The sequence below is a fragment of the Beauveria bassiana genome (genome assembly GCF_000280675.1).
Source record: "Beauveria bassiana ARSEF 2860 unplaced genomic scaffold BBA_S00028, whole genome shotgun sequence".
NCBI classification, from domain to species: domain Eukaryota; kingdom Fungi; phylum Ascomycota; class Sordariomycetes; order Hypocreales; family Cordycipitaceae; genus Beauveria; species Beauveria bassiana.
In genome coordinates, this window is record NW_007930863.1 from 323,465 (window position 1) to 333,814 (window position 10,350).

The 10,350-nt window shown below is 52.3% G+C and overlaps 3 protein-coding genes across 3 annotated transcripts; 1 reads left to right on the forward strand and 2 right to left on the reverse strand.

Annotated features, from left to right (window-relative positions):
• Positions 1–1,459: 1,459 nt before the first annotated feature.
• On the reverse strand, positions 1,460–2,005 carry BBA_07875 (cyclin-dependent kinase regulatory subunit; the record flags this gene model as incomplete). Its single annotated transcript, XM_008602972.1, has 4 exons — positions 1,460–1,490; positions 1,557–1,615; positions 1,681–1,825; positions 1,902–2,005. 4 exons carry the CDS (start codon positions 2,003–2,005, stop codon positions 1,460–1,462), a joined length of 339 nt encoding a protein of 112 aa, XP_008601194.1.
• Positions 2,006–3,670: 1,665 nt separating this feature from the next.
• BBA_07876 (uncharacterized protein) lies at positions 3,671–4,714 on the reverse strand (the record flags this gene model as incomplete). The annotated part of the gene is made up of 2 exons (XM_008602973.1): positions 3,671–4,356; positions 4,420–4,714. The coding sequence occupies 2 exons, from the start codon at positions 4,712–4,714 to the stop codon at positions 3,671–3,673; spliced, it is 981 nt and encodes a 326-aa protein (XP_008601195.1).
• A 2,265-nt stretch (positions 4,715–6,979) lies between these two features.
• On the forward strand, positions 6,980–9,175 carry BBA_07877 (uncharacterized protein; the record flags this gene model as incomplete). The annotated part of the gene is made up of 2 exons (XM_008602974.1): positions 6,980–7,012; positions 7,721–9,175. The coding sequence occupies 2 exons, from the start codon at positions 6,980–6,982 to the stop codon at positions 9,173–9,175; spliced, it is 1,488 nt and encodes a 495-aa protein (XP_008601196.1).
• Between the last annotated feature and the right edge of the window lie 1,175 nt (positions 9,176–10,350).

The following is a 10,350-nucleotide window of genomic DNA, read 5'->3' on the forward strand; positions in this document are numbered from 1 at the left end:
GTTGACGCTACAAAGTATCTAAACTAGATATACTTTTATTTAAAGAGAAATCCACTGCATCCGGCTATCCAAGGTTTGCTGTGATGCTGTCAGTGACCTAACTCATAGAGTTTTGACTTTATTTTCCTGTCGTTTGCGAAAAAGCCACTTGGCTTTATTAGCCACACATCGGCTCGTCGGCGTTGTCTCTTCTGAGTAAAACTGCTTACATGGCCTCTTCTTGCATCGGCCCACTGCTAATTTAGCATCTCATGTTTTCGCCTAAATGTGACTGATATGATGACATTTTTGATACATTAGCTTTTGAGTCATTAGTCCTGAGTTAGCCTGTCTAATCTACCACCCATCAACCTTAATGTCGGCGTCCAACCGCTCCTTGCCTTTCTCTCCCCGCAGAGAATCGGCAGACGCGAAAGACGACGGCCATAGTACTACAAAATCATGCCATACTTTCCGTATCCTCTCTCGGCTCGATTCCTTGTCATGCGGTGTCACTATCGCGCCTTTTCAGAATTTTTCAGGGTCCTGGCCAACCACCAGCGAAAGTGGCGTGTTGTGGCGCGATACTGCAAACCAAAACCCTCAACCACGGTACGGACCGGGACTCGGGTCAGCTGGACAGCTGACGCTGCTGCCATATCATGCGCAGTAATATTCCATTCTCGGCCTTATATCTATCATCTAGTTATGCAGGTATTCCTCCTCGCTCTTGCAATCGCACCACGTAACAAACAGCATATGCATTGTTGCAAGCAAACAGTGGGGCATTGGCAGCCATCCAGCAGCCTTCAAGTGCGCATTACATGTCGCCAGCTAATGTCTCGGTCATGACAACACAATTTCATTCATCATCAATTCACCCTATTTTGAGGCTACATAGTCTTCGTCTCGTCCCATACTTCTTCCAGTCCGTGATTACGTCTACTCGTCCTTGTCCAAAGACCCAGACAAGTCCCATCACACCCAATGCAAGCAGCCCAGCAGTCTCCGGCCGGGATAGCATCCCCAGCAATTTGCCTTTTCCTGCTATCCTTTGTACAAAACGGTATGCAAGCTGCCTACGGCAGAGATTGAACAACCCAAGAATATGTTTCCTTTTTTTATTCGTGTTCGATATTGTTCCGCGCGCACACGCAAGAGGGCAAAAGAGACCAAAAAAGATCAAAAGGACCAGAGACAAACACCGGCCAGGTTTGTCAAAGCTATGCAATGGCACGTCCTGCCGGCGGCTCCCTTGCCAGCGACGGATGCGCGCCTCCCGAGGACCAAAGAAAAATCATCACAGCATGCAAGTCCATAACATCGTGACGGGGGCGTAAATGGCAAAGACAAATCAGAAGAGAGACAAAAGCGAGTGAGGGAGACTCGGCCCGAACTGGACCTTGTCTTTGCTTTCCACCAAGCTAGCCGAGCAAGAGGTTCGAGACTATTCGTACACGAGTCGATGCGGCGGCCGGGCTCACTGCGGGGGCTGGTAGTTGATTGGGCGCCTGGGCGAGAGCTTGTTAGCCATCACAAATGGCCTTGTAGAAAATGGCACCGAGGACATTGCTTACTTGAACAGGAGAATGTGCGGTTCGGGCTCGTGGACCTCGTAGTGTTCCCATCCCAAGCTCTGTTGTTCTGGTCAGCCAACAAGCTTGACGCGAACCCCGCCAACGAGGAGGGGGAGAGACAAACCTGTGTGATACCTAGCGCGCGCCACTCCTCTTCCCATAGCAGCTTCAATGTCCCTTTTTGAGCATCTTGATAGTCTTCCGGGATGGCCTTGAGCATGGCTTTGGGCAGCTGCACGTGACGGTATTCGTACTCGCTGTCGTTGTATCTGGGAGAGCTTGGGGTTAGCATTGCGCCGTTGCCGGTGCGGCCGTGTTGCGTGGGTTGGGCCCAGGGCGTAATACCTGTTGGAGTAGTGGATAGAGTCAATGTATTCTTCGAGACGCGATCGTTCCTTGTCTGAGAGAGGACGAGGCGTCTTGTTCCGGCGGCTCATGTCAATGTCCATATTTTTTTCCTATCTTTTTTTTCCTCTGGCGTAGGTCGTGTGGTAGCGAATTGGAAAGCCCTTTTTCGCGTAAATTGACTGGCAACAAGTAAAAACGGACTGCTGTGGATGTCGGAATTGAAACGGTCAAGAGAAAGAAGAGAGAGAAAACGAAAGTAGAAGCCAAGCTCGTGGAAAATTCGACAATCGGCACCGATGACGGACGCAAGGCCTTGGAGATGCGTGTTTATGGTCTACCCAGGTCCCGTCCCACTGCAGGAGTAGAAGGAGGACTTTTGCGGTGGTCGGTGGCGCGCGCAGAGGCAGGCAGAACAGGTGGTGGTGGTGGTAAACTAGGTAGCAAGCGGGCAGCGGGTTTTGGTGGCGGGCGGTAAAAGGGCGTGGATTAAATGGGGGTAGCTAAAGTGACAAGCGAGAAGACCAGGGGAAGAAAAATAGGAATCTTACTCCAAGAGGATGAAGAAGAGGAAGAAGAAAGAAATGCGCGCTAATAAAAGGTATTGGGCAAAGCTTATATCCGATTTAAAGAGAAATTGCAGAGCAGGTGACGAAACGTTCAAAACAAGCAGGTCAGTCGCTTTTGCAAGAGCCCAGGCGCGCAGACAGAGAGAGATGTGGAGGCGGGAAGAGGGCGGGCACGGCAGAAATGCTGCCTTTGGAGAAGGAAGCCAAGCACAGTCGCACAGTATCACAAGCATGGCAAGCCAAGGGGAACAATAAACAAGGTGGCCGGTAGATTGACCTCTAATGACCTAGTGAAATTTGTACAAATCACACAATGAGTTGCACAGCCTATATCGCCCGTGTGATATCGAGTAGGTAGGTAAACATGGACAGCAGGTGGCAAGGCGACCAACCCCGCTGGTTTACTGCCAACTGGTAAAAAGCCGCGCCGCCGGTATCCCTCGACTGTAAACACTGTAAACACTGTAAACACTGTAAACAGACTCCACCAACAGACGCGCCTCAACTCAACCGCTGACTCGACTCACCGAGTCTGTGTTTGATCATTGTGTTGCCAGCACGCGAAAAACGCTTGCAATTATCCAATTCACTCCCAACTCGTCACAATTTCATCACAACACAGACTATGATCACAACGTTGGCAGCATCGTCATGCTCCATTGATGGACTATGCACCACTACATCAGCCGTCAAGTCACCCCGCTGCACCCATGACACCCGTGGCCGGGGTCTTGCTCTTGCTCTCTCGCTCTTGTCGCAACACGCCCTCGTCTACTCTGCCGTTTCATGAATCGAAACTCATCATCTACGAAAATCATGCCATGCACAGCGTCACCACTATGACACGCTCCATTTCCTCGCAATGCCGCCCACCAATGCGCCGTTGGCCACCACTCACCAAAGCAAAGCGACCTCTCCCGGGGATGCATGCTCGTCATCCCTGTATAATCTGTCTCTGCCTTCACCGACTCGACTTGAGCCCGCTCGACAGGTTTCATGCGTGCTCCGATAAGGCTCCATCGAGCCTCGAATCCCCTCATCATTCTCTCCTACCCATGCATCCCATGCTCTCATGCACATCTCCTCACTGCAGAGGACAAACGGTTTCCACATTTTCGCCCCCCCCCGAGTTTCTTGTCGAGTCCCGTGAGGCGCAGGTGCAAGAAAGAGGGCTTTTTCACCTCCGACTCCAAGGCCGCCTCAGGTCTCGTCAAACAGAAACCGGGTCCTGTCGCGGCCCGGCGCGCCTCCCCGGGACAGCGCCACGCTCGTCACGACATTGCCAATCTTGACTTTGACGTTGTCCACCGCAATTCGCCACGCCATGACCTCGTCAAGCGGCAGCCGCTGGAATAGATCCAGCGTGGCCTGGGAAATGTCCTGCCCCGGCCGCGCAAACGTCCATGCAATGGATACGTGAAACGCCGTCCGCGCCTCGTCGTCGTCGTCGTCGTCGTCGTCGTCGTCGCGCGCATGCTGATACAGTAGCGACTGGCCGAATCGCGCCGCGGCCGCGTTGCTCTTGCGCAGCAGCTTCATTAACGGCGCATTATCGCCCTCGTCGTCGCCATCGCCTCCTGTCGCGGCCACGCCAAGCACGAGAAAGCTACGGTTCGAATCGGGTGAGGTGAACCACGCCAGGCTGCGTGGCTGCATGATAAAGGGCGGCACGGCACCGGACCCGAGCGATTCCGAGACGCGCTGCAGAAAATCATCCTTTTCCGTCGTGGATAGGGACAGCGGCCGCGAGAGGCTCACGTGAAGAGGCAGCGGTGCGCCGAGATCGCTCGTCATGAACTGATGCAGCTCAATCTCGCCGTCCAGAGTGTCCTCTACTTTGGCGAGAAGCCGCGTGAGAACCGCATGCTGTTCATAGCTGGGACGCCCTGTAGACTTTGTTAGCCGTTGTATCGGCCGTAGAATAAAACAATGCGCCTTGAAATTCGTACATTCAATGTAGACATGACTCGGCCACTGGCCGACAATGTGCGGCACCTGTCGCTTCCGTCCCTGGTGCAGCGCCGGGTCATCGACGGTGCTCTGGCGCACCGTCGCCGCGTACAAGTCGTGAAATTCGGACGGCAGCGGGGGCATCGACGGCTGTTGCGGCGCGCCGGCCCCGTCACAGGCGGAAGCTTCGGATGGGCCTGTCCTTTTCTGCCGCTTGCTCGCTGGCTCGTCGTGCGTGGTGGCGCAATCTTGATCCTCGCCGTCCGACGATGACGAGTAATTGACGAGGGCCATGTTCAATTTTCCTTTGCCCGCTGTGGTTTCCGCTCCCTCCGGTTCAAAAGACAGCGAATCTTTTTTAAGCGCTCGCCCAGTTCAAGTTCCCGTTATCTGACCCGGCAACGGTAGTGATTTGCTCACCGTCGGCAGCCAGCGTCACACCCGGGGTGAGGGCGTAGCACCAGCGGCTCACCCGTCGCTTCCGGGGCCGGGAAATAAAAGTACTAATTGCTGGTCCAGGGCTGCGATCGGGTGTTGAGGTACGAGCGCCGTTATCTGGCTCTTTTTAGCACGCGTCGAGAAGAGGAGGTGACATCATTTCGAAACGGGGAGAGCCTTTTGACGTTTGCACCGGCGCTAGACCCATATATTGTGACAAAAGTTGACCGAAGCGGGTGTTGATTCACCTTGAACCCGTGATACAGAGCACATTCGAATTGCAACACCAATGTAGTTACGAAAACAGAGTACATGTAATCTATTGTCGGTACATGCGCTTCATCTCAGCCGTGAACAAGGCTGCGTCGATCTGTGAAAAATGAAGTAAAAATAGAAAGAAAATAAGATTCAAGCGGACCCGAGGCTCTGGTGGTGTGGACAAGTTGGTAGTGGCAGAGTCGGGATCAGCACGGCGAGGCTGAGAAAACGGTCATGACTCTTGTTGCGGCCAAGTTTGTTTGCGAAGCTTGCGCCGCAGCCGGAGAATAGAGTGTTAGTAGTGTGTAGCAAGGACAAGAGGAGAGAAGCGGAGAAGCCCATTGAATTGGGGCACTGCCTCGTGCCACAATTCCAGCATTCCCAGCATCTTTTTGTTTTTCCAGTGAATTGTATCTTTATAAAATACTCAATGTCGACCAAGTTCCGTGGCCAGCCAAGTATTAGAGTTTCGCGGGCTTGCGCGGCACTCAACGGGGGGTGCGGGGTGCATGCTCCCCTTCCCTTGTGAGCAAGGGGAAATTCGCGGGGGTAACCGAAGGAAGGGTGCATTTTAATAAGCAGTTGCACGACGAGTTTGCACTGTCTGTGCTACTTACGTCTGGAGGTGGGAGTTGCCGGGGCGGTGGGCAGTGCACAAGCCTTGGCCGATTCGTCAGCTCCCAAAAAGTGAGTCGCAAGGGAGATTTGGAAGGATTGGGCTTCTTCCGGTTCATACTGTTGCCCGACTTGGCTCTTCATCAGCAATCCTTTATTTCTATTTCTATTTTTATTTTTCGGTTTGTTTTCAATTGCATGGTGCTGGCAAACCCCGGGGAAAGTCCATCACCTGATGCAGCTCAAAGCCGCACAAGGCCGGAAGAAGCAGGCCGAGTTGAACCCAGCAGAAGCGAGATGCTACATGTAGGTAGTTAGCTCCGTCGCTCATGTTGGCAATGTGGGCAGACGCAGGGTCCAGACCCAGGCAAAGCTGCCCGACTCATGCATAGCCCTGCAAGCATGTCATCCAAGGTGTGGTTGGATTCAGGACGCGCAAGCATATTTATTCGACTTCTTTCTAAATACCCCGTGAACTCTGTCTTGTGCTGTCAACTCGATAGTTGTTAAATGTCTTGGCTGTTATTGAGACTGCAAAGACATGCACAATATCCGTCTACGTAGTGCCGAGGCAGTGTCTTAGGTCAAGATTCCTAATACTGCACATTACAAATCGTCTCGGGCACTTATTTTAACGCTGATTATTCAAGTTATAGCGGCTTGCGTGGCTTTGGCGGGTTTTTGCAGTCACTCATTTGTAGGCCATCTCCACCATCGTCAACTTGCGCCTCTACCTCTGGCTCCGCCGACTCGTGGCGGCGGCGAAGGACCGAAAAGAGTGTAGCAAAAGCAGAATAAGATAAAGTATTATTGCCATAGGCCTTGGCAAGCAAGGAAAACCAGAGCCAGAGAGTAATGTAGTGCGCGGCCTGGGTGATGAGCATGAGCGAAAGCGGGGGCCCTCGTCCCTGGGCATCGCCGCATCGGCCAGATACACCTCACACTCTAAATGTTCACAAGCTGGTAGCTTTTAGTAACTAGTTGGAGGGAGGGGTGGTGCTGAGCCAAATGAGGCTGCCGCCAGACTCTATATTATTCGCCCATCCCTCCATTTCGCTTGCATCTCTACTTGTTTCGTTTCCTCCATCTAGTTTCTTGCCTACCAAACATTGCAGACTCCCGAATCTGCGCATCCTTGTTGGCGTCGACAAACGACATCCATCACCACTTTTTACATCAGACTATCAAGTTGTATCTACGAGAAAAAACGACAAACAGCATCAGCGATACACGCCTACGTTAGCCAAAATGACGGGCTTTGAAGAGTCCGACAAGCTCTGGGTAAGTCTGCGTGCAACACACCGACAACAATCACCTTGCCGGCCACCTTCACCTTGGACACCTTCTCCTCTTCCTTTTTCCATCTCCCTCTGCTTCAATCCCTTTCCACATGCTTCCTCTTTTCTTCCTCCGATCAGATGGCCCCTTCGATCGCGCTTGCTACATATTACTCACTGCCAATCCCCACCACAAACGTTGGGAAACCCAAAAAAAAAAGAGCTCTTCTCCACTATTCATGCCCATGGTCCACCACCACTTGCATCATCGCCACATCAGACACCCAGCACCAAACAGTGAAGCCAACCAATTTAGAGTTGGGCCCTGCTTCTCGGCGAACCGGTCTTGAGGAATGGCACCAGCAAAGATGATACAAGCTTTTCCGCTGCTGCTGCGTGGCCGTGGTGGCTGGTTGACTCCTCCGGACCATGCGGCCTCATGTGGTGGGCCCCCAGCCTGCCTCTGTCATCACCGATCCTCTTCTTTTCTTCCTGGTGACAACGACGTCACCAAGTGCGCATCCCTACTTGGGCACATATACCGTTGAAGACAGCAGCAGTGCTTAATAGAAAAATTTCCACCCCCTGCCCATCACCACTTTTTCTTTCTAATCATTTCCTCTCCAACTTCTACACTTTCCACCTTCCTTCCTTCCTTTTTTTTTTTTTGCTCTTTTTCCCCCCCTAACCACATATTTTATTACTCGCCAAGACGCATGCATACGCAACCACTCCACCAAAACTCTTGTCACTCGTATTCTCATCTGCCGCATTCGCTGACGCGCGTCTCTTATTCTTCTTTTCCCCGAAACAGGCCAAGAGATATATTCTAGATCCTCTGACCGCTCCGGAACCCTCGCAAGAGACTGGTCCAGGCTCCTCCCACTACAACGTTCATCTCCGCGCCTCCCGACCCAGCTCCTCCGGCACCGCGCCGCCCTCGCCGCCCCACCGCGCCGACTCCAAAAAAGCCGGCAGCCGTCATCACATTCTCGCAAAGCGCTCGCCCAGCCTCAGCAGCAACGACGACGCGCGAGACCCATTTACAGATAGCCGCGCTTCTACCCACTTCTTCAATAAATCGACGTCGCCCGAGTCTACCGGCTTCCTCAAGCCCGCGCCTTCGTTCCGCCGCGCCCGCCGCACGTCCAACCTCGACACGCACCACGAAGAGACGCACGCGCACCACACCGGCCTCGTCTCGCCACCCCAGTCCCCCGACTCCGTCACGTCTGACAGCGCCGTCGCCGCGCAGCCCTCCACACTCTCTCCCACCGCCGCCTACCACAGCGACCGCCTACCTATCCGCTGCGCCAGCGCCCGTGGTCCATCCCCCCGGTCTCACCAGGACCACCAGCCGCACTCCCGTAGCCGCAGCGACGGCCACTCCCGCCAGCCGCAACAGCAGCGCCCCTCGCGTCCTCCCGGCGCCCTCCCGCAGCGCTTCCCCGGCGACATGTCTCACCGTCCACTCGACATGATTCGGCGCGAGACGCGCGCCGCTGACCGCCGCCACCGCAAGCGCTTTTCCGAGGCTGACACCATTGATCTTCTCGACACCATCGGCCCAACCTACCACCACGACGGCCCGTACGACGCCACGCTCGCTAGCCGCAACGTCAACCCACGCTACGCGCCCGTCGAGGCCGTCCGCGACTCCAACATGGCCGCCCTGCGCGCCACCCCGCGCGAGTTTATCCAGGACGCTCTTATCCACCACCGCCCGCTCCAGGGCACCGCTACCATCCCCAGCGGCGGCGTCGACGCCAGCGGTAACGTCCTCGTCTATGAGGAGGGCGCTGATCTGATGCGCGAACCCGACGCGCCCGGCGGCGCCTACCGCCGCTACGATTTCATCGACTACCACCCGGATGATCTCAAGGGCAAGGGCGAGCCGTCTTTTTCGATTGAGCGGGATCAGAAGAAGGGTAAAGGACAGGCTGAAGCCGGCTTCGAGATGGAGAGTAACCCGCTCATGGCCAAAAGCTTGCGGAGACGCAGTAGCCTGCCGAGTGGCAGATCCTCGGGCGCCCAGACGGGCGGCAGCGGCGATGAGGGGCAGAGCCTGGGCCGCCAAAACTCGACGGGGCGTCGCATCAGCCAAGGCTTGAAGCGTCGCTTTGGCAGCCTGCGCCGCAAGAAGAGTCACAGTCCGGATCTTGAATAGAGAATTCGGTCTTTGCGACCGTGTACAATTTGATTGATTCTGATTCTATTCTTCCTATCTGCTTTTGCTTAGCTAAGGACTTGTTGTCCATGTTTGCTCTTTACGTTTGGGTAGATCTTTTCTTGTTTTGCTTTGGGAATTGATGATACACAGAGGGGCGTTTTATAAGCCGTGCGACGAGGTTCTAAATCGCTGGTATGCGTCTTGATTGAACAGGAGAAAATAAAATTATAAAAGATACTGTCTAAGAGTAGCCCTTAATTAAGCGGTTTAAAGTATTGCAAGAGCAATCGGCTTTATTAAAAACAACACATCTCGTCTAAATCCCAGCTAACTATCCCACCTAAATGCTCTTTCTCAATTCTATAAAAGTGTGAACATATTCTATTTACATTTCTCGCTTAAGCAGCCAGCGAGCGGCAGGGGTGACACTATTACACTCGCGCCCGCGCCTCCATCGTCCATCACGACCGGCGGCGGCATCTCGCTCGTCTAGGTCGTCGAGGCCAAGGCCCACAGCCGCCTTGAAGCTTAGCCGGGGCGAAGACTAACAGCTGGATTTGTTGAAAACATATATAGAGCTACGGTGGCACTTGGCCGAGCTCGAAATGCCTTTTACATCTTTCACCATAAGCACATCGCCACGAGCTTAGAACACCTAAAAGACCCTATTTTGAACCATTAAGTCTCCGCCGCGATACTCTTGATTGCCGGGCGTCTGCCACGGCCGAGATTTCAGGATATTTAGGTCTCACTTTATATATCTCGCCTCAGCATCTCTTAAGGCAACTTCGTCTAGATACACCTAAACGGAAGGCTATATAAATATCTTAGAAAAATAATAATGATATATATATATATATATAGTAAAGATATACTACTAAAAACCTAATACTTAAAATATTATTATAATAACTACTAAATATTATTAAATAAAAATATTAAAGATATAAAATATAGGTTTCCATCTAGATTAAGTATAATTTAAGTATAATATTATAATAATAAAATATTACCTAATATATAATAGTTTTTCTTCTATTATTAATTTATAAAAGTACTTAATCTTTTTTAAATAAAATAAAGATAAATAAATTTATAAATAAAATATCTTTTAATATTATATAATAATAAACTTAATAGATAAATAAGCTAATATAGTTAATAAGCAAGCG